The sequence below is a fragment of the Cajanus cajan genome, chromosome 1, assembly GCF_000230855.2.
Source record: "Cajanus cajan strain Asha chromosome 1, NIPB_CcT2T_4, whole genome shotgun sequence".
Taxonomy (NCBI): Eukaryota; Viridiplantae; Streptophyta; class Magnoliopsida; order Fabales; family Fabaceae; genus Cajanus; species Cajanus cajan.
The window spans coordinates 26,990,581-27,015,294 of record NC_138517.1 but is presented as its reverse complement, the minus strand read 5'-3'; the positions used below and the strand labels follow the sequence as shown (position 1 = coordinate 27,015,294).

Genomic DNA, 24,714 nt, shown 5'->3' with positions numbered 1-24,714 from the left:
CTGATATTTCGGTGCCTCGGCAAATAATTAAATCAATTTATGCAGTTTAAATATTTTATTTCCCTAAACAATGGTTTTTAATGAAAATCTGGAAAACGAATACTGAGATTCTCATCATGTCACATGGTGAAAAACCAAAAAGTTTTGAATTCATAATCTTAACTAGAATCCAAGCATATACCGAGAAGATTCTTTCTGCTTCAACTTCTAACATATGTAGCCTGCTAATTTAATCACAGAAGCTAATTAATAAACTTTATTCACCATCTATAGTATTATTAATTAGTATTTCTACATCGTTATGTTACCTTGATTCACCCAAGAGCTATAACACATATTTCAAAGACTGTGCTTCTAACCTATGACTGAAGAGAGTACACAAAGGAGTACAGTTCTATTCTACAACTAGAGAAGATAAACACAATACAAGACTAAGGACACTGAACTGCACAGATACCCTTCACAAGTCTCACCAATTTCACATATATACGCACAAGATGTTACTTGTGATGAATGTTGCATGTAACCAAATCATTTACTGCTGTTATTATGCTGATTGAAGTCCATGAAGTTAGGGTGATTCTGTCCAGAGGGAGGAGGAGGCATGCCAACCTGTGGCTGGTGTTGTGACTGCTGAGGTGCAGAATTAGTCAACTGTTGCATGGCTAGCTGGGAAGCCAACTGGTTGAATAACCCACCAAAAGAAGGGTTACCAGCAATAGCACCCAAACGACTACTTTGTGCCCTAAGGCGTTGCAGTTCTTCCTTCAATGCCTCATTGAGATCTACAATCACATATTGTTGCCATGTTGATTGATATTCATGTCTTAAATTAGAAACAAGCAAATAAAAAATCGGCAACTTAAAAATTTCGAGCAATATTTTTTGCTGGACTAGAATATATTTTGTTTTGAAAAATATGCATTAGGATTCTCCAATTCTTTTGTGCACAATTTAGGAAAGGGGTAAATTTGGCACACATGAAGATTCACCGGATAATGTTCATGCAACAAACAAGTGTAATGAATAATGATTGAAACTTATTTATTTATCCAATTCATATGAAATGATAGATAAAAGGGGACAGAACATGTTCATTTGTTAAGGCATATACACATGAAATGATGCAAACCTTCTCTAAGCTGCGCTTCCTGCTCCAAAGCCTCTAAACGCAGTTTGAGCTCCTTATTCTCGGCTGTCAAATCTGTAGTGTCTCTCTGCATCATATGAGATATTCATAAGTTTGCTGCTTTTTTGTTCGTTCCCTAATCATGCATGCGTACAAAATTGAATTTAAATCATGCATGCGTACAAAATTGAATTTAAGTGGAATACTAAAGCTACATGGTCAGAATAGTTTGATTGAATTCAGACAAACTTTGTTAAGCTTCAAGGGTCGGAATCAGATACGTTCAAGTGGTGGGGACCACTAATCTATACAAGAGTCACATGCACAAGCACCAATTTGAGTTTTGAATTTGGGATATCTTACTGAAGTCTTGCTCATAAAACAGACCTTGATAGTGGTGAGTTCCAATGCAATCAAGGGAACCTAATACCTAGGTGTTGGATATGTGGATGATTACCTTTCTATAGTCTGGCCACCAATGTGGTATCTTGCAAGTTACTTTTCTTTAGTGCTATGGCATTAATTAAGAACAGTCATAGCCTCATTAATATTTATCAAAAGAAATTTGTAAGAGACAAGGATAAAATATCCTAATACATAAAAAAGAAAGCATAACACACATCATTTCAGCAATGCATGCCAAACACTCTTCGATTCAATATTCAATGAAGAAAGCCCTCTAACAAAGTCACTGGTCAAACAACCCATAGAAGCTAAGAGGACCAATATATCCCAAGTTCCCAAGGTGGTAACTACATGGAATTATCCTTGACATATCAGACATATCCGACATTATCCTAGTGGTAACCAAATCATTGCATACTTAATATGCCATGAAAGAACCTTTCCATCTTTACCTCTTAAAAAAACCAATAAAGAAAAATATGGCATAAAAGTTTTCTCTGAACTCAACTTAATATTCCATTTTCCCCCAAATACACTAAAAATTCTGCACCAGTATCCTCTGGTTTCTTTACACTGTAAAGCCAGATGCACATAAATCCTAACCATAAGATACGGTTATTAAATCATGAAGTGATCATGTCATCCATCCATGCGCGTCTAGAAAGATATGACATTGGTAACTTGCAATACAGTCAAGTTATAAAAATTTGATTATATATTTGAAAACATTGCATTCCACACCTTGGCAATGAAAACAAGCCAACCTACCTCAATGATGTATTGATGTAAAATACTTTTGGAAAAACTGTATAGTGTAGGGTGCAGGCTAGCATTATATTTATGAGTAAAAATAATGAGATTACTGTCCACTGTCCAGTGTACTTCCTACTCTGCTGTATTACAAGTAGTTATAAGCATCCAAACTACCATTCCAACAAATAACAATGAATCCTTATCCAACAAAGGTAGGCTAAACGCAACAGTTGATGCCTTGGGGAAGTATCAAATACCACATTTTCGTAACAACCTATGACAAGCATATTGACAAAGTTGAACCAAAGAAAAGAAGCATAACTAGGTTAAGTTTGCCAGCTGCCTAACAAAACTCTCTTCTATAATCTTGGCTAATGTTTGATAGAGAAAGAAAGAAATTAGCAAAGCTCAGAACCAATTTACATGTTCAGAACAAAAGCACTTCGGTCATGCACAAAGAATAGAAGATATTTAATGACCGTAGCAGATGACAAAACTAAAGATATAGGATGCAACAGGATATGTTATCTATTTGATTCAGAACAATTGATTGACCCGCATGCCCTGTGATTCTATATTATTTATTAGCATCCATACTTGCATAGACACACCTTCACAGATATATTATATATGCTTCTGGTATATCAAAATATGTTGCATGCATCCACATTGCATAGGATTTCCACGGTTGCTATTATGGTTACTCTTTAAAACAAATAATTTTCCGTGACTCTATGGTTCTTTTTTTCTACTCAGATTCTTCTTTCCAAATGCTATAGACATCTTTGCATTCCATTTTTTTTTCTTTTTCCTATTGCTATGCATATATTTGATGACCAAAATCTTCTTTGCTTTCAGCTTTTACCATGTTTGTCGTGAAATCCGTTATATAAACATGTACAGACGATAGACAAATAAACAGGGCTAAAATGTTCGTCATGGTATCACATGACTAGTTTTAAACCTTTGAATATCATTCTCAGTTCAATTTACTACCCCAGCATTGAATCATGACTTCTCATATGACTGGAATCTATGCATAAAGAACCAGTTCATGCTTATCATAATCAAAATGAAGTCTATAACTTGTTTGTGATATATAGCAGCCACAGCCTTAATGGTTCACAAGTCACAACATTAATCAGGGGGAAATCTGGCAAAAATATGCTCCATCTAATACAACGCTAATTTTTTTTTTCCCAAGTATAAGATAAAAAATGTGACTGGTTTGTGACCATGTAAAGATATATATCATTCATTGGCTATCCTTGATTGAGTTCTACACTGGTTATTCGGTCCTTATCAGATAACAGATGTGTAATAAGAACAAAATGCAACAGTAAATTTCTAAAAACCAATTTGTTTTTTTAATTTACACAAACATCCTCTTTGTTTTCTTTCCCATGTAACCAAAAAAATATAGAAATTCAGCTGAGGATGGTATAATTTTTGAAGGATCTTTACTGAAGGTTAAGGGAATCATATGTAAATTTTCAAACTATAAGGGAGGTTTCTGTAATAAGAGCAAAATGCATAGGATGACATAGAAAGTAATTTAATCTAATTTTTACCGAGGACAATTTCATATATACAGCACAAAATGTTAACAAACATTTTGCATTTAAAGAAAGGGCCCTTGACAATGTGTGGGATCCATAGACTGTTGTGAGCCTGTGACAACACAACTAAAAATCAGCATAAAGTAAACCTACATCATTGTTAAAGTGTTGGGGGCTCCATCAAACTCTGACAAGAACAAGTTACCAAATCCATGTTTATCATCACCAAAAGCTAGGACTTATAAATGCAAAACAAAAGAAAGGGACATACCTGAAGCATGGTAAGCTGTGCAGAAAGGTTAGTTGCTTCGGTCTGAAGCGTCTGCACCTTCCTCTCCAACTCACTTGTGTAACGAATCTTCCTCTCCTTAGATCTAGCAGCAGATTGCCTGTTAGCAAGAATCCTGAAAACACAAAACATCCCAACCAACATCAGTTTTCAAACCAATTATTTTCTCCCAGCTTTCCCACAATCTACATCCCTCAATCCAACTTCTCTTTTCGTTATTATCAAAAATAGGAAAAGATAAAGAATCCAACAATTCATAACCACGCTATTTTCAGCAGAAACAACCTATTTAAAGTTAAACATTACAAAACAAAAAGGCACACACGAATGAACTAAATCAAATTTATGACTATCACTGATCCTGCAAACACATACAACATTCCAAACCAACATCAGCACATCAAACCAAGATTTCTTTCTCAGTTTTCATACAATTTGTAACTACATTATTTTCTGTAGAAACAACTTAAAATTATCTCCTACAAAAACGAAAAAAAGTTACATAACCTAAAAATTAAATCAAGTTTTTTCTTACTAAAAGCCAGACAAGTACATCTACCGAAGCCAATTTTGTTTTAGCCGAATAACATCACTTAAATAAACTTTATCACAAGATTAAAGTCACAAATACAAAAGTAGTGCATGGAAACACTAGTGGAGTATCATGCACAAGTTCCTAGGTTAAAACCCAGGTGTTTTCATTGTAATTCTTAGTGATCAAAAAAGTCACAAACACAAGAAATAATTGAAATTGCACTTAAACTTATCCCAATTAATTTCTTTTAAAAAAAAATAATAAAAGAAGAACCTTTTAGCTCTCTTAGGATCAATAAGAGCAAGCTCAGCGAGTTTCTCCGGAGCCATAGCTTTCTTCACACCATCCATCATCACCGAGTCCGCCTCAAACGACGTCGTCGAAGACCCGTCCATCGAGTTGCTATGCCGGTGGTGCCCCACCCTCCGCTCGCCGCCGCCGCCGCCTTTCCCGCCGCCTCTCTCATCGCCGCCGAGCCCGAACCCGTCGAAGAAGTCGGAGTCCACCGACAGGCTCCGAAGGTGCCCGCCGCCGGGCGCCCCGCCAGGCCTCGGCCTGCCACCGGACTCGTCGGAGTCGACGGCCATCGGCACCACTCCGGCGGCGGGAGACGGCGGCGGGAGCGGCGAGGGGAGGTTGGAGATGTCGAGGTCGGAGGCGTCGAAGAGGAGGAGGTCGTCGAAGTTGGCGGCGAAGCGGAACGACGTGTCGGAGTGCGAGCGGCGGTGGTGGGACCCACGCTCCGGCATCCGGTCTAGGTCAACCGTCGCCGGCGGCTTTCCGATGAACTTCGGGTCCATCGAAAAAAATGAGAAACGAAACGGACTCTCTCTCTTTTCTTTTTTTTTCTTTTCTTTTATTTATTTTTTTTTGTAATAATTTCTTTCTTGTTTTATTTTCTTTTGTGGTGTTTTTGGTGAGAGAGAGAGAGAGAGAGAAGAGGGTTGGTTGGTTGTTCAGGTGGGTGTGAGTTTGAAGAGGAAGAAGTGGAAGCGACAAGAAATTTGACTTTAGTGGGGAAAAGGTGTGTTGAGTTGAGCCAATGGTCTAAAGAGGCATCATTAGTGTTGGGATTAGGGATAGATGTGTGACGGCAATGCCCATTGGCTATGTTAATAGAGTTGACACCATATTAACTTTCAACTTTAATGGAAACTATGCATCATTAGTGAAATGGACTCTATTCAAAAGATAGATAGCTAGATTCGTTTCATTTTTTTTTTAAAAAAATTATTGAATTTTAGTTTTTAAGAAACTATAATACTAAAAAAAATATTTATCTCTAAAAATAATGATTAAATGACTAATTTTTGTAAGAGATATTGAGACTTAATGCACATAAAATAGATATTCTTCTTTTAATATAATTTATTTTATATTTAATATCAGAATTAAAATTATACATAAATTGATTAAAAGACATAAGCCATTATTAATTAATTATATACACAAAGAATCTAACTTAATTATTGAGTATGGTGTTTGACTCTCATAAACTCTTAATATTTGAGTATAATTCTCATGGATTACATAAATTAAAGTAGTCATTTTGTAAATATAATAGAAAAATATAATTAGTATTTTAGATTTTATAAAAGATAATTAGAAAAATATTTGCTAATGGAACTAAAAGGATTAATTTTTTATTTTTTTTTTTAACTAGTGAAGGATGGTTTTCTATCTAATATAATACTAAATGTAAAATAAAAAAAATTAAATTTATAAAAGTAAACAAGCTTAACGGGTGAATTTGTTTTACGAAATTGGTTTCTTAAATATATTTTTGGGATTTAGGTTCATTTGGTCAATGTCATCGAGTGACTATTTTGAATGGATAAATTTATTTGTCTTGTATGTTGTTATTATGTCTTTGTAATATTTCTAATAATGCATTTCATAGTATTAGTAGCAACATAGTTTGTTTACTATCTAATTGTAATTTATCAAAACAATAGACAACTTGGTGGTAACTAAGTCTCTTTGTTGTATGAAAATTTATCAAGATTTTACAACTACAAGAAAATTCAACTCCTTTTGTTAGTCGATCGAAAGTAATGTATAAAGAAATTGTTTTTGAGATTGAAAATCCAGATAGATAGAGACAATAGATAAAGAAGAGAGAAGGTTAATAGGAATAGTTCATGTTCGGTGACAGAAAAAAAAGTAATGTATCAGAAAAAGGTGGAGTCTCGTCTTTAATGAGTACAATTTTGTCAATACTCACCATACACCTATATATAATAATTATTTCACACACAAGTTAAGAATTTTTTTTTATCCATTTAATTTTTACAATTTTATATAAAATATACACTATATTTTTTAAAATATTTTTAACTATATTTGCAATAAATAATATTTTTATTTATTATTATAGAGATACTTTTAAATTAAAAATATTAAATAAGATTTGATTTGACTAAAATTTTTATTATAAAGAATAAAAAGTGCATAAATAATTGCAAAAATAATAATAAACAAATGAAAGGATGAAGTATAGTTTTAAAAATTAAACTGATCATCAAATCAGTTATAATAGTAAGTTAGTGAATCAAAGATTAAATTGATGGATCTCTATTGAATGATTAGCAAGTGTATCAGGTCATGTGTAGTATTTTCAAAATAAGATCATATCTCAAGAGAACTTGCGCAATATATATTAGATGTAACTTAGAGATTTTCATTAATCACGTGAGACAAAACTTGAGTAAAATCAAATGGAGAGAACCACTAGGGTTGGATTTCACTAGACCGTTGTCATGTATTAGTTTATAAAAGTTTTTCCTCTATGTTCCATCTCAACATTAACAAAACCACAAAAGGTATTCAAACTCTAATTCCTTAACAGTTTGAAACCATGTATTTCACTTAAATCTTCAATCCCTTCACTAACTTGACTTAAATACAAGCATTAAAAATGGGTAGTTCATAAACGCCCATTGAACTTCATATTTATTCCTAAATATGACTCTTAATGTGTGTTTTAACTCATACATAACTGAAGAAGCATTTTCTAATAACAACTAAAGCCATAAATCACTCAAGATACAATAAATCAAGAGAGCATTAAGAGAAGAGTGAAAACACTAATGAATATAATGAAACATAGGTTAATGAAGTAAAGTTAATACATGATGTTATTAGCCAGTTACATCCAATCCCAATGAGAGGGAGTTTAACTAAAAGCAACCATTGGAACCATTAACAATGATGAAGAATTGAAGAAGTGAGGAAATGTAGCTCTCCTAAGGTATTCTTGACCTTTAGGAGTTTTGTCAACAATGTTTCAATAATGCCTTCGAATCCCTAATTTGGTCTTATTAGAGAACATTCTCTTTGTCGCATAGGTTCAGGTGTCCACTAGCTTTCTCTCAATGACCAAATTGTCTCGCTAAGCTAGAAAATGTCTCTACTACTTGTCTCATTCAATGCCCAAGTCTCGCTCAATTAGAGAAACTTTTTGTGCTTCAATCTCACTAAGCTAAAAAAAGCTCACTAAGCGAGCCACTTGATCTATGTTGGTTATCAAATTCTCACTCAACGAATCAGATTGGCTCGTTGAGTGAGCAGACTTCTTTGTGACTCTCCATCATACAACTTTAAGTCAATGACCAAATTAATTGGCTTATTGAGCAAAAATCCAACTTCAACTCCCAATTTTATGATTGACTTTTTAAGTGTTGGAGTTTGCAACGTTCTTCATCTTTAACTTCTCTACAAAAAGAGTTTCGTTTGTGAGATTTAACCCAAGATTCCTAAAAGTTGCAATGAATTGTAAGCTTAATAAACTTATACCAAAAAGAGGTTGACAACACTAGAAATAAGGGAAAGAAAAATAATTGCTATGATTTACAGACTTGATATCAAGTAAATCACATAATTATCAGTCACTAATTAAATCATATGACTCAGTCTCTATTAATTTTAAAAAAATATTCATGTATATATTTTATACTTATAAATTTCAATAAATTCATATTATGTTTTAAATTTCAATTCACCTCTTATTTAAAATTATCTTTATTTTTAATTTGTATGAAGAAATACGTGGAAAATTTGCATGTTGAATTGTAGAAATTAATACAAATTAAAAATATAAATAATATATACATATACTTGTAATTTTGATGTCACAAAATAATATATGTAATATGTACATATATATTATATTATTAAATATATAATTTAAAGTTAATAATATACTATACAAATAATTTAAGTTGCTCATATAACAATTTGACTTATTAGTATAGTTGTATGTGCAACAACATCAAAGTCTCTTGTATTTATTAGAGCATAGGTTCGATTTTCATGGGCTACCCCATATAAGATCATTAGTTGATTTGAACTCTGATTCACTGGTTCAAAAGGTTTGTCAATTTTAGCCAGTTTGTAATGAATCATATATGAGTTGTTAGTTCAATTAGTCCAACTAGCCGATTTGAGCCAATTACTAGTTAGAGTACTTTCTAGATTTTCTCTTCTTTTATTCCCTATCAATTGTAATTTCTTTTATTTATGGTAAATATGTTTTTTTCAATCAATCAAAATAAAATAAAAATTTATTAAAAGTATTAATAATATAAGTTTTTATAGAATAAATTATACTTATACCTCGTCAAGTTTCATTGAATTACACAAATATTCCTTACTTTTTTTATACCTACGATAATCTCTTTTAATAGTTTAAAAAATATTATACTAACGCCTCTTATACATTACATTAACTCCTCCTAATTATTTGAAGAAAACTACATTGTGACTCTATGTAAAAGGGGTTACTATAAATATTAAAAAAAGGAAGTTTTAATATAATTTCATAGAATTGAATGTGAGTGTATTTTACTCTTTTTTATATTGTTATGCTATATAATTACACATACTTATTTGTAATTGTTATTAACTTCAATAATGATTATCTTAAAGGAATATATCAAATAATTATTAATTAAAAGTGTAAAAAAAGTTTACATTCACAACAAATTACAATTAACTTAAAAATACTAAAAAAAAATATCTTAATTAAGAATTGGGATTTGATGCCTAATTTGAGTATGAAAAAGAGTTATATTTTCTTATTAAAATAATATTTAATTATATTTTGTACTTCCAAACTTTTACATTGTTACAAATTTTGTTCCCCAAAACTTTTTCTTTTTTGCAAATTTTGCCCTCAAGTTTTGAAAAATATACAAATTATGTCTCTATGTCAATATTTTATTAAAATATGTTGATGTAAGCATCAAACATATTTACATTTTGTACTTCCAAATTTTAACTTTATCACAATTTTTGCCGCCAAATAATTGATTCACGAATTTTGCTCCCAAATTTTAAAATATTGCAAATAATGTCTCTCTTTCAAACTATTTATACTTAACATGATTGTAAATGAAAATTTTGAATTTGCATTAATATTCATATAAAATAACTCATAAATATTAAATAATTTAATATATTAATATAAATATCACATATATACGTATACAACTCATATGCATATAAGTAATTGCTCATAAATTTTTTTTTTTTAATGAAAGCACAAAGTGCCTTTTCTTTTCTAGTATATTAATAAAATTAATATGTTAACATTAGAAATAAAATAAATAGGTTAGGTCCGATTAGACTTTGCTATAATAATTGTAATAATATATATATATATATATATATATATATATATATAATTTATTTTAAAAAGAGGGATACTTACTTCAAGAGTAAGTCTTGTTAAACATATTTCACTTAATAACTCATGTTCTAAATTAAATTTTAGTAATCTAACTATTAAATTAAAAGTTTTTAATGTATAAATTAAGTCTTCAAATGTTTAAAAAATTTAAAAATCATTTAATACTTCATTATATAGATTCAAATCAATGTATAAAATATTTTATGATTATCTGTCAATTTGAATTAATGAAATGAAGTATCAACTATTTTTTAAATTTTTAAAAAATTTACAAACTTGATTTATACATTAAGAAGTTTTAATTTAACAATTGGATCGTTAAAATTTGATATAAAATATGGGTTATTAAGTAAAGTAAGTCTAACAAGACTTACTCTTAGTAGATCCCTCCTGTTATTTTATATAGGTGGGCTACATTAACAAATTTGATAATGATAGTAATAAATATTTTTTAAAATAGGCCAGTTTGCTAAACATAATTTTTTTTAAATGACCTAGATTATGATTTTTTTAAAAAAAAACTAGATATACTTTAATAAAAGCTCTCACAATGAAAAAACTCACAATTTGTTTAATCTTCCTAATTTGTCTTGCATGCTTACAATAAATTCCTATTTATAGGCTAAAATAACCCCTCATTTACAAATAGTAACTTTCCATTAAGACTCCCTAGGACATAAATCTTCACTATCATTTATTTTTCACTAGGAAACCTATAACAGTCAAAACTAACCTAGGTAATAGGAAAAATCTTATGAACTTATTTAATAAAAATAAAATACCAAAATTACAATAAAATTGAGAAAATGAGCTTATGTAATTATACATTCAACCCAACAGCTATGTATACCACACAAATAAAGTCCAACCCACTATAGTATCTTTAATATTTGGTGTTGACTCTTCAAAGTCTTTTTTTTAAACTATTTTAGATCTTTTTCTAGTCATTGAGTCTTCCATCAATTGAAATTGATATTTGAAAATATTGTCCCTTGATAGATTGCTATCATTCCCTCCCTCTTTGATATGATTCATCCTCAAATCAAATTCAACATCTTGTTTTGCATATGAATCCACTATCTCATTGAATTGCTTTGTCCATAGAATCGTTATCTACAATTCTTCCTTTGGCATCAAGACAAAAATGAGTTATATTATTATATTAAAACTTGAAAAGTGTAACACCCCAATTTTTATTTCACTTTTTATTTATTTTAATTGAGGGTATTTTGGTAATTTTATAAAGGTATAGGGGTGATTTAGTAGCTTGGAATGGGCTGTTCCGGAATTGGAACGGGTCGTTCCAAACTACCAAAAGGTATGTGATTTAGTAGCTTGGAACGGGCTGTTCTGGAATTGGAACGGGCCGTTCCAAACTACCAAAATATATGCGAGTTCGTTGCCCAGAACGGGCCGTTCTCAAGTTGGAATGGGCCGTTCTGGACTATTAAAAATTGCCTTTAACTCTATGTGGGAACGGGCTTGGAACGGGCTATGACAGTTGTGAGTAATAAATGCAACCAGAATGGGCCGTTCTGGTTTGAGAACGGGCCGTTCTGGGTGTGATTTTTACCCATGATTCAAGGGTCCAGAACGGGCCATTCCGAATTTAGAACGGGTCGTTCCGGCGAAGCCTGAGACCTATAAATTGAGCTCTCTGCCACTCCCAAAAGGCACACCTCTCATTTTCTGATTTCTTTTCTTCTGCTCTCTCTTCTTTTCCCTCTACTTTCTGCTTCAGACCGAGGGAAACCCAACGAGGGAGACTAACTAGATCTCGTATAAATTCAGCTTCTACATATCCAGGGATGAGACGAACCTTGAGTAGTGATGCTTCAAGGACGAGCGTGCCCCTGGCATGGTGTGGGATAAGTGAGACAATTAACACGCATCACTTATGTTAAATATGGCAGCCCTGGCATATGGTTAATTGCAAGAGATTGTGTGGATTGTGATGTGATTGTGGTTCCTCACACTAATGACCAGGGATGAGACGAACCTTGGGTAAGTGATGCTACAAGGACGAGCGTGCCCCTGGCATGGTGTGGAATGAGTGAGGCAATTAACTTGTATCACTTGTGTCAGTTGTGGCGTGGTCTTGACATAGTGTTAATTGTAAGATTTATGTGGATTGTGATGGATTGATGTAATTGTGAATTGAGATGTGAAGATGATGAATGATTGATAAATTATGATATATATATATATATATATATATATATATATATATATATATATATATATATATATGAATGCTTGTAAATATTTTATTAAGCAACGAGTTTTGATGAGATTACATTTGTGGTGTGTTTGTATGTGCTTTGCATATAGGTATTTTCTTTTCTCACCGTATAAATTGTGGATGTTTTAGGTGAGGAAGATCCGACTTCGAGTGGCATCTAGAATGCCAACAGTGGAATTGTGGATATGCTCTGATATTGTGACATCGGTGCAGAGGATTTTTAGGATATAGATTTTTATATGAATTTGGAATTGTAATTATTATTTTTGAAAATAATTTGTAAACTCTTGCGTTTCATTTTTATTATTGTGGTTATTGAAGAATAATTTTGAAGATTCTCATGTGAAACCTTTTACCAAAATTGAAAAATTTATTTGTAAGTTTTGATTATTACAATATATGTGTTGGGGTAGTAAGGGTGTCACAAAAAGAAGAAATAAATCCATAATCCAATGTTGAAGAAAGGATTATAGTAGTAGAAAATGACTCATCCTTAGCTTCAGAAATTAGTCTTCTAGTTGTATTGATTTCCTTTTCATCTTGCTATATTTTTGAACTTTGTTTGGTCATGCAAGTGCCCACCAAACTTGGACCCAAAATCTAGAAATGTCCACTAAATTCTTTTATGCCTTGAGAAATTTGAATCTTTCAAAACTCGAATTCATTTTAATTTGACGTTTTGCGTTCCTTTTTTGGATGCATTTTTTCAAGCCCCTTCATGATGGAGACCCATGGACTAAAGGCCCAATCACTAGGGCTATAGTCAGAAGATTAGAGGAGGATTGGACTAACTCCAAGGAAAGGTCCATAATTCTCTTTAATTGGGTTATGCACTAAAGCCCATGTAGATCAGGGTTGGCCCACTTGGGCTTGTATATTTGTTTGTGGGCCTTGTATTTTAACCAAGTAGCTTAGGTTCATTTTTGGCCTTGTATTTCGGCCACCTAGTGTCTAGAAAATACATTTACATGAGAGATTGCATTTAGTATAATTTGAAACACATTTAAGGTGTATTTAGAGTCACGTGACTAGCCTTGTGGGTGGTGGACATGGTGTGACTCAAATTCACCTCAAATGTGAATTAAATCACATTAAGATGCAAGCTCCACATGTGGCACATGGGAGGATCCGGGAATCTAGGGAGAATGTCCAAGTTTGAATTTTCAAATTCAAATTTGGCGCCTAGAGTTTAAACTTAACCATACCATGGTTAGTTTTAAACTCAAGTTAACCTAGCTTCCTTGGTACTTTTCCTTTGCCTATATTTAGACCAAGTCTGTGTAGTTTATCTCACTTTTGAGCATTATATGAGAGATTCTTCTACATTTTTCTCTCTAACCAAAAGTCATTGAGTGAGAGTTCCTCTATAATTTTCCTTGAGCCTTCCTTTTTGTAGCTCTAAGCTTATGTTCTTTCTAACCGAGAGGAGCTTAGTTCAAGTTTGATCAACATTGCTCCTTCTTCTTCTTCGGTTCAACTCCTTGAATTGTTCTCAAGGATTTCAAGAAGGAGTTGTGTGAAGAATCCATGGAGTTTGCACAATCCAAGACTCCATCACTTTAAAAGAGGAATACCACTTATAAACAAAGGGTTAGAACACAAAACTTTGCATTTCTTTTTCTTTTTCTCCCTCCTTTTCTTTCGACTCATTTTGTCTTAACATTGTTTCTTTCTTTCTCTAGCTCTCTATCTCCTTTTCTTTCAATTCATTTTCTCTCAACTCTATCTATTTTATTCTTTTATTCTCTTTTTTCTTTTAATTAAGGATCATCTTGAAAACAAGTCAAGGAATAGAAAAGGAATTTGATTCTAACCGCGACTTGTTGTTGGTAGAACCAACGCTGCAAAGTTTTTATCAAATAACAAAAAGAAAAACTCTCATAGTTTGATTAACCTTCCAATTTTGTCTTGAATGCTTACAAGATGTTCTTATTTATAGTCTAAGATAAGCAATCTTTTATTTTCAAGTATTAACTTTCCACTAAGATTTCACTAAAATATAAATTCCCATTATCATTTATTTTCCATAAGGAAGCTTAAAACACTCAAAACTAATCTACACAATAGGAAAAGTCATTTGAACTTATTTAATTAAAATATAATACAAAAACTACAATAAATAAACTTATGTAACTATTCAGTCCAAAAGCTAAATAAACCACTCAAATAAAGTCCATTTCATTGTACCATTTTTAGTATTTGGTGTTAGGCACACTAGGTTTTTCAAATTATTGTTTTAAACTCTTTTAAATATTTTTCTAGTTATTGAGCCTTCCATCAATTAAAAATAATATTTATAAATCTTGAATCTTAATAGATTTCTATCAGTTAAAAGTGTCTTATAATAAAGACCGAATGAAGTATATGAATAGTATACACTTCTCAAAAAATAAAATCATCTATGTAGTATAAGTAAATATATAATATATTTGTTTTAATATATTGAATTTCCTCATTTATATGAATTATCTTATATGAATATTAATACAAATTCAAAATATTATATCAAGTTTAATCTAATAGAGGGTTACAATCCGCAACATTATCACAAGTTGGGAGACAAAATTTGCCAAAAGAAAAATTATTTGGAAACAAAATTCACAATATAATAAAAGTTTGGTTGTACAAAATGTAATTAAACACAATATTTTATTAAATAAAAAATATTGATGAAGGTGCATAATGTGACACCCTCTACCCCATTATTAATATACAACAAATGTAACAATAAAATATTTCTTTTCTTCTTTTTGGGTAAATAAAATCTTTCATAGTTGACAAATATTTCAAATATCACAAGGTAGAAGATTCACATTCGTAACTCATAAATCATAACTACAGTGTAAAAGAATTATAAAAGAAAAGAAGTTAAGATTTTCAATACAATTTAGTGAAAAACAAGAAATCATATATATACAAATAATAATAAAGGAAATATAAATTAACTCCAGTAAAGGTGGCAGTGCCTCCTGGTTAGGAATCAATTTATATTTTCCAAATCATGTAATAAAATATAACAAAGATGTACATTTTGATCTTTTCTCAAGAACGTTCAAAATTACATAAGAAGAGAAAATTAAAGCTTTTAAAACAATAACATCCCTAAAAAAACAAGCCTAGCTATGCCCGATGCCACATCCTATCAGAGCATGCCCCACTGAAGCCTTAAGCCTCATCACCAACATCCCCATGATGCTGATCATCTGCAACACAATTTAAAACATATACAAAAACAACAAGGGAGTGAGAAACATCTCACTCAGTTTCAGGTGCAGAAATAACTGCTAGATAGCACACACACACACAACATATATAAGTCACATGTAAACAATACATAAATAGTCAATATCACATATATATACTCATTTATCATGCTTATGATGTCATGGACTCAACTCATAAATGCATGCATGTGGCGCCATACGGAAGATTCACAATTCATCGTTGGTGACCCTAAGGTACACCTGGTTACATCACTGGTGACCCTAAGGTACACCTTGTTAGCATGTTACATCGTGGGTGACCCTAAGGTACACCTTGTTAGTCGTGGGTGACCATAAGGTACACCTTGTTAGCATGTTACATCGTGGGTGACCATAAGGTACACCTTGTTAGTCGTGGGTATGCGGCCTCAGCGGCACACCTGGAGTAATATATGCATATGATGCATGTCATACATTCATAATCTCATGGACTCAACATTTAACTTATTACATAATTTCATTTAGTACATCATATCATTATTTGTCATAGTATCATAATCATAGTTTGTCTCAATAGTCCATTCTTAGGTCTCCTGTCATTTGTCCATATTTCACATGGTCATGTCATCAATACTCCTCATAAGGTCCGCATAGGTATTCACAGAGAGCATTCTTGTTCATATTAAAACTCATTTATTATTAACATTAATTTCATACTCATTTATTACTTTCAACAAAGAACAAAGTATAATAAATAGAAAATCGGACAGAACAACGACACCTTTAACAAAAACAAAGTAGAGTAAATAAAAAATCAAACAGAACAACGGCACCTTCAACAAAGAACAAAGTAAAGTAAATAGAAAATCAAACAGAACAACGGCACCTTCAACAAAGAACAAAGTAAAGTAAATAGAAAATCAAACAGAACAACGGCAAGGGATTGGGGGCCAATCCGACAAACAACTATCCAACAATTATCCCCACACCCCTGAGTGAGGTTCTCACTCCCCCCCTTACCTGGATAAGCGGAGCTGAAACTTAGGCAGAGCCTCCTCCTCTGGATTCCCTCTTCCTTTCTCTCTCTCTTTCTTCTCTCTCTCTCTCTCTCTCTCTCTCTCTTCTCTTTCTCTCTCTAAAATTTCACTTTCTTCCTCTGTATAAAAATTTTCACCCCCTGCCCCTATTTATAGGCAGTCTGACGCACCCGGAACGGCCCGTACTGATTTCGGAACGGCCCGTTCCGGATCCTTCAAATCTGGGCAAAATTTGTAATTGGAACGGCCCGTTCCAAAATCGAAACGGCCCGTTCCCAAAAAACCAGAACGGCCCGTTCTGAAACCAGAACGGCCCGTTCTCAATCTCAGCAGAACGGCCCGTCCTCCTTCCGGAACGGCCCGTTCTCCATACCGGAACGGCCCGTTCCAAGGCCGTTCTGGGACTACAAAAACCTCACATTTTCAACATTTGGAACGGCCCGTTCCACTTTTGGAACGGCCCGTTCCGAAACCCAAAATACCCCTATAACTTTATTTTAATTACGAAAATGCCATAAAAAAAAATAATAAAAATTTGGGTGTTACACATAATAAGTACCTCTTTCAAATTTTGGAGGCAAAATCCATAAAAAAAATTCTGAAAAACAAAATTTGCAAAGACGTGAAAGTTTGGGAAAGATATAGGGAACGAGGTTTATGGATCTGTAGGTTTCTTCGAAAGAAAGTGCAAACGGAAAACTTGATTAATTTTTAATTGATTTTGATTGGAATGCAAATTAAATTTTTGTTATGTTTATAGCTTTGTTTGAGAGATTTAAAAATTATATATTTAAATTTATCTTATGTAGTAAGTATTTTAGAGAACTTATAAAAATATATTGTTACTGAATATTTTTTAAAACTTATTTCATAAGCTTTTCAAGATAATTTAGAATAACTTAGGTGGAATTTATAAAAAGGCCTAACTTTGAATTCCCTCCTCCCCATATATATATATATATATATATATATATATATATATATATATATATATATATATATATATATATATATATAAGAGTTATAATTATATTGGTGTAATTTTTACTAAGTATTACATCATTCAATAATTTTATATTAAATATGAATTTTGTAAATTCAACCGTTAGATTAAAAGTTCATATCACTTTATATGTGTATATAAAATTTTGTTAAAATTGAATAACAACTTCAACGAAATCAAAGTGTTCATATTTTAGTATATTTTGACATGAATATATTACATCAATTTTGTTTTATAAAAATGAAGTATAATCATCTTGGATTAATATAAAAATTTTGTATATATGATCTAAGAGTAAAGAACTTTCAATCTAACGATTGAATTTATAAAATTCACATTTAATATAAAGAACTTTCAATCTAACCTCCATATATATATATATATATATATATATATATATATATATATATATATATGTAATCTTTTTCTTCCTCCAAATTAAATATTTTACTTTTCTATTTTTATCCAAATTAATATAACTATTAAGTAAAATAAAATAAATTATAATTCCTTATTTTGATTAAATTTGTTTCTTCTTATATTTTTATATGTTTCTTTCTTTTTCACCAAAAAAAATATATAATTAACTATTAAATAAATTTATATTTTTATATGATGCTATTAATTTCATTTATATTTTCTAGTATTTTTTTTTTGTTTTCTTATAGTGGTGTGTGGCGGTTGAATTTTAATGATGATTTACTTTTTTTTATATATATAAATTTATATTTATTTAAAAATGTGAATGATCACTTATTTTTAACCCTATATCAAGATTTTGTAATATATAAATTTTTCGCGCCTTAATTATATTATTAATATTTTCTTGATTATTAAATATTTTAAAATTTAAAATTATTGATGTGTGTAATGATGTTTTTTTATTGTGTGTTTTACATTTTTTTATTTACGGTACTTTTTTTTTTAAATGAAAGATATGTAAATGGTGGCTAGCTAGACTTTTATTTTTAATATTTTTGAATATATAATGTCAACATATTAATTATTTAGTTAAAAATTTTAATTTTAAAATGAAACGGTATCTTATACTTGTTTATATATATAACAATATATCTAAACACTTCAAAATTATTTAAGCGTTTATCTATCTACCTATTTATATATATATATATATATATATATATATATATATATATATATATATGAGATATTTTTTTAGTAATCACCTTGATCTTTACATTCGATAGACAATTATATCCTTTTAATAATATTTTTATCAAATTCAAAACCTTGAGAATTAAGGACAAATTACAACACCAGTTAAAATAACATACTTTTATTACTTAATCTCATTTTTTATCTTATTTTTAATAGAGACGCGAACTGCCTTGACTTCACTAGAATATATATTAGAGGGATCCGTTTACTTTAAGAGTAAATATACTTAGATTTACTTCGTTCTATAACTCATGTACTACATCAAATTTTAACGATTCAACTGTTAAATTTAAAGTTCTTAATTCATAAACCAAGTTTGCAAATTATTAAAAAAACATTTGAAAATCATTTGATACTTCATTTCATTAATTTAAATTGACAGATAATCATAAAAATATTTTAAACGTTGATTTTGAATTAATAAAAATGAAGTATCAAATAGTTCTCAATTTTTTAAAAAAAATTTACAGACTTGATCTATGCATTAAAACTTTAATTTTAACGATTGAATTGTTAAATATATATATATATATATATATATATATATATAATATTCACATATAAATAACATTAATTAAATACTAAAAACTTGTAAGGTGTAACGACCCGGCTGGTCACTACACACACCACTATACACCGGAAACGCCAGACAGAAAGGACAAGTATATAAATATAGGATCTAGAATATAAATATATACAAAGTCCCTATCCGACTAGAGTTAGAGTGTACAAAAACAAAATACATTATCAATGGCTACACCAAGTAGCTGAAAATAACAAAGCATCAACAAGGATCCAGCTCCGCCTGCCAGATGCAGACTCACCACTAGCCACCCGCCTAACCCTGCTATGCTCCCATACATAGTATGATCATCGCCGTCCAAACCACATGGAAACAACAAAGGGTAAGCTAGTGAAAAGAAATAACATACATATATATAAGTATATGAATAGTAAACAGCTACCCCTATCAGCACAGCAAATCAACACATCAATCAACTTAAGAAAATTCATTTAAAGTACCACAACATTTAGCCATAACCGCACACATCTCACATCTTCAGCATACAACTCATCGATCTTACAACATAATCAACAATAAGCACACAATGCGTCGTCACGCATATCAACTCGGAGATCTCCTACAGCAACTCAGCCATTATGGCCTACAACAACTCAGCCTTTCGGCCTACAACCACTCAGCCATTATGGCTACAACAACTCAGCCATTATGGCCTACAACAACTCAGCCATTATGGCCTACAACAACTCATATCAACATTCAACACAACACAACTTTTTGCAACTCAACATATCAACTTGCAACACAACACAACTGTACAACTCAACATCAACTTTCAACACAACTCAACTGTACAACTCAACATCAACTTTCAACACAACTCAACTGTACAACTCAACATGTCAACTTGCAGCACAACACAAATATATTCGTCTATTTCAACTCAACTAAGCATAAAACAACATCAACCATCATATAGAAATTTCTCATCTCCGCGCCCGGCGCACTCATGGTTGCGCCCAGCGCGGTACAACCAGAGAGCACAAGGGCTAGCGCGCCCAGCGCAGGTATTTCTACGCCTGGAGGGACTCAACCAGAGAGCCCAAGGCTCACACGCGCCCAGCGCATGCCAGGCAGAGACTCTAAGGAGTCTCGCGCGCCCGGCGTGCCCATACCCGCGCCCAGCACGGGGAAGGCAGAGACCTCCCCTTGGTCTCGCGCCCAGCGCAATTCAAATTGCGCCCAGCGCCCACAAGGCAGAGACTCCCAAGGAGTCTCACGCCCAGCGCGACAAGGGTCGCGCTCAGCGCAGCACAACAATATCATCACTCAGCTAAAAAAAAACATTCATCCTTAACAGCTTAAAACAGCATGATCAACAACATCACAACGTACAACATGTTCAACACATAATACGACCCAACCATCTTGTTTACAACTCATCTATCTCGTCAAATTACCCACCCAAACAACACTAATCAACTTAAGCACCTAAAACAACTTTCAACTTAACCAAATCACTAAATGTGAAATGGAAACTTTCATAGAACATAGCGCACCAGGAGTTATACTACTCCTAACATACTCCTCTTTATCTCATATGAAAGATAAAAATATTTACTACAACTCTCGTGAAGACACCAAGTCCTAATTCCTTCATCTACCTTGTTAAAAATGATAAAAACCGCAACAACTATAAACAAAGCTAGCAGCTCGACCCCTCTTCACTAAAACAGCCATATCTAGAGTTCTAAAACTCCTTTTTGAGTGATTCCAGCGCCATTGGAAAGCTAACATCCAAGGCTACAACTTTCATGAAGACTATAAAGTCAAATTATGACATTCAAATGCGCGCCCGGCGCCTTAAGAGCGAGCCCGGCGCGATTCTCACCTGAGACCACGCGAAGAACTGCGTCCGGCACGAAGAACTTCGCCCGACGCAAATTCATACAGCAACTCTCCCCAGTTCGAAAATTTCACCCAAAAACCTGCCAAATCAACTTCCCAGGCACATGCAATCGGTTCAAAGCATCACATTTCCATCCAAGAACCCAAAAATACTACCTTTTTCAACATGCAACAACAAATCACGGATTTCCCCAAATTTTTCCAAAAACCCCGAAACCCCCAAAAACAGGTTTTCATTCAACACAGTCACGAATCAACCATCAATAAGCATCTAATGAGTTTCTAGAACTCATCCATAGCCAAAAACAGCGACAAAAGAAAGAAAATTACTAGCTTCCCTTACCTCGGTGAAGAATCCGAGCTTTGGGATCGCGGAGAATGGAGAAGAAGATGGAGGACGGACGGAGAAAATCAACGGAGAAGAAAGAAAACCCGCGCCTCTGCTAGCTTCTAACACAACTCCTCAGCTCCACCACCTAATGGTTCCAGAGAAAGACCAAAGGCAAAGAGAAGACAAAGAAAATTTGAGAGTGAATAAGGGAAGGAGAAAAGAGTATGAGAGTGATAATGAGGAAGAGAAAAGGGAACGGATATGGGGTCTCACATAAGGTAAGTTCTTATATATATTATGAACTTATGTAAAATGATCTTAAAATATTTTTTTAAAACATGCCAATATAGGAAACAAAATGTATAAATTTTGTCATGTTCAAACTAATAACTAACGTAGATATTCTAGACTGAATACAGCGTAAAGTCTGAACACATTATAATAGCAATGTTCACATATAAGTTATATATATATAAAACAATTCTTCGGTGGCTAGCAAACACATATCCTAATAAGAAAACAAAAGATGGCGGGAGATAATATGTTAGAAATTTTATTTCTAATAATTATTGTGGGCTACATATATTATTTGTAGTATTTATATTAGTTATTTACATTTATTTGGACTCAATAAAAGTGATCTAATTTTAGTGAGCCTTTAGACTGCCAACAGGAAAAACTGATATGGGCCCAAATAAGTGAAAACCATATTTGGTCCGTTAGGGGTTAATGGAAACCCTAATAGGTTTAAAATCATAAAGATGGTCATGGTCCCCAATATGCCAAATCAGAAACACACGTCTCTCTGTCTCCCCATCAAAAGAGTAACATCAAGTCCCATCAAGGAACCCAGTAATTTGGCTAAGGAAGATCATTGCACCAAAAGACTATTCCCCTGCAACCTTTTGATCAACGTCAATGGATACAAATACGTATAATTTACATTTATTCTGTAATCTGAGACAATGGTTCTTAATATTGATTAATAGAAAATTTCTATTTGGCTTAAGAAATTTATCCCAACAAGTGATATCAGAGTCGTCGTTGTTATTAGGTTATGGGGTTCTAAAGCGTATTGTTACAATTTTTTTTCTCTCTTCATTGATAATACGTGTATTTGAATGCGTTGGTCAATTTCTAATTTTTTTTGCTTCAATTTGGTTTAATTGATTATACGGATAAAGAGATCGATTAAAAGTTGAATTTTTATTAAAGAGAATTTTTGTGAAATTGTATAATTTTCTGTGAATGTTATAAATTTGTATATGTAACAATTTTGCAATGATCCTGAAGACATTGTCAAATGTAGAAATTTTATGAATTTTTTAATTTTCTCACTGAAAGTGAGATAATTGTGCAACAATGCAATAAAAGAATATTTTCTCACCAGAAGTGAGTTAATTGTGCAATAATGCAATAAAGAAATATTTTCTCACCAGAAGTGAGTTAATTGTGCAATAATGCAATAAAGAAATATTCTCACCGGAAGTGAGATAATTGTGCAACAATGCAATAAAGAAATATTCTCACCGGAAGTGAGATAATTGTGCAACAATGCAATAAAGAAATATTTTCTCACCAGAAGTGAGTTAATTGTGCAACAATGAAATAAAATTTCTAACAATCTCCCACTTGGGCTTCATATTCATTTAAGTATTTATATCACAAAATTCTTTAGGCGCGCAACCGTATACTATTTACTTTTAGACTCCCCTTAAACTATCTGGTCCATTTCATACAACAATAGGGAACCACTGCAGCTTTTATCATTATCTAATGTAACTAAACCACAATGATCACCACAATTGTATGCACTCAACGACATAGATCAAATATGGATAAGTGGCATGGAAATTACATGCAACGTGATCTTAATCATGTCTATTTCCAACTGGTCCAAACTTTATTCTTTATAGAGATCCATTCAAAATGCAACATGTATATATTGCACAAAATAAGCTCAGAATAGAATTGTCAACTTTATTTCTGTAGAAAATCCAAATAATACAAACATTTGGAAAAAATAAAAATAAAGAAGACACAAAACATAAATGAGACTCCTACTAAACTAAGGTACTATAAGGAATTACACCCATATGAGCAGTGTGCTCATGAAAGACTTTAGGCACCAAACCCTTAGTAAGTGGATCAGCTAGCATAAAATTAGTCCCTATATGTTCTATAGAAATTTGCTTATTCTGAACTCTTTCCTTAACAACCACAAACTTTTTATCAATGAATTTGGACTTGGTTGTACTCCTATTGTTATTGGAATAAAGAACTGCAGAGTTATTATCATAATAGATTTTCAATGGTCTTTCAATGCCATTAACCACACGTAAATTAGTGATAAAATTTCGCAACCATATCCCATGGTTGGATGCCTCAAAACAAGCAATGAACTCCGTAGCTATGGTTGATGAAGCTATAATAGTATGTTTAACAGACTTCCAAGAGATAGCTCCTCCAGCCAACATAAAGATGTATCCAGATGTGGAGCGTTTACTGTCTTGACATCCGGCAAAATCAGAGTCTGAGTATCCAATGATCTCTAAACTGTCAGACTTCTGATAAGTGAGCATATATCCTTTTGTTCTCTTCAAATAGCGTATTACACACTTTACTGCTTTCCAATGCTGCATCCCAGGATTACTTAAGTATCTGCCCAAAACTCCCACTATAAATGCAATATCGGGACGGGTACAAACTTGAGCATACATTAGACTTCCCACAGCCACTACTAGAAAAATTAAAATTAGAGAGGGAACAAATCTGTCACTAATTTTGATAAAATCCGTCACAAATCAATTAGTGACGGAATTTGTGACGGAAATGATTCCGTCACAAAATTTGGCGTCACAAAATATTTAGTGACGGATTATTTTTTCCGTCACAATTAGTGACGGAATTAAGGCATCACAAACAGTAT

The 24,714-nt window shown here is 32.3% G+C and overlaps 1 protein-coding gene and 1 pseudogene across 1 annotated transcript; both read right to left on the bottom strand.

Moving 5' to 3' along the window:
• Window positions 1-228: 228 nt before the first annotated feature.
• On the bottom strand, window positions 229-5,728 carry LOC109813812 (transcription factor VIP1). Its single transcript, XM_020378074.2, has 4 exons — window positions 4,944-5,728; window positions 4,118-4,250; window positions 1,133-1,217; window positions 229-785 (listed from the first exon to the last, which is right to left on the bottom strand). Exons 1-4 carry the CDS (start codon window positions 5,468-5,470, stop codon window positions 532-534), a joined length of 999 nt encoding a protein of 332 aa, XP_020233663.2. The 5' UTR covers window positions 5,471-5,728; the 3' UTR covers window positions 229-531.
• Window positions 5,729-23,848: 18,120 nt separating this feature from the next.
• Window positions 23,849-24,505, bottom strand: LOC145954075 (secreted RxLR effector protein 161 pseudogene; annotated as a pseudogene).
• Between the last annotated feature and the right edge of the window lie 209 nt (window positions 24,506-24,714).

Bases quoted from the DNA above. Each gene is read 5' to 3' on its own strand.
- LOC109813812 (XM_020378074.2), bottom strand. From the start codon at position 5,470: ATGGACCCGAAGTTCATCGGAAAGCCGCCGGCGACGGTTGACCTAGAC. The intron at 4,251-4,943 runs GTTCTTCTTTTA...TTGTGTTTTCAG, and splicing joins GATCCTAAGAGAGCTAAAAG to GATTCTTGCTAACAGGCAAT. The intron at 1,218-4,117 runs GTATGTCCCTTT...CATATGATGCAG, and splicing joins CACAGCTTACCATGCTTCAG to AGAGACACTACAGATTTGAC.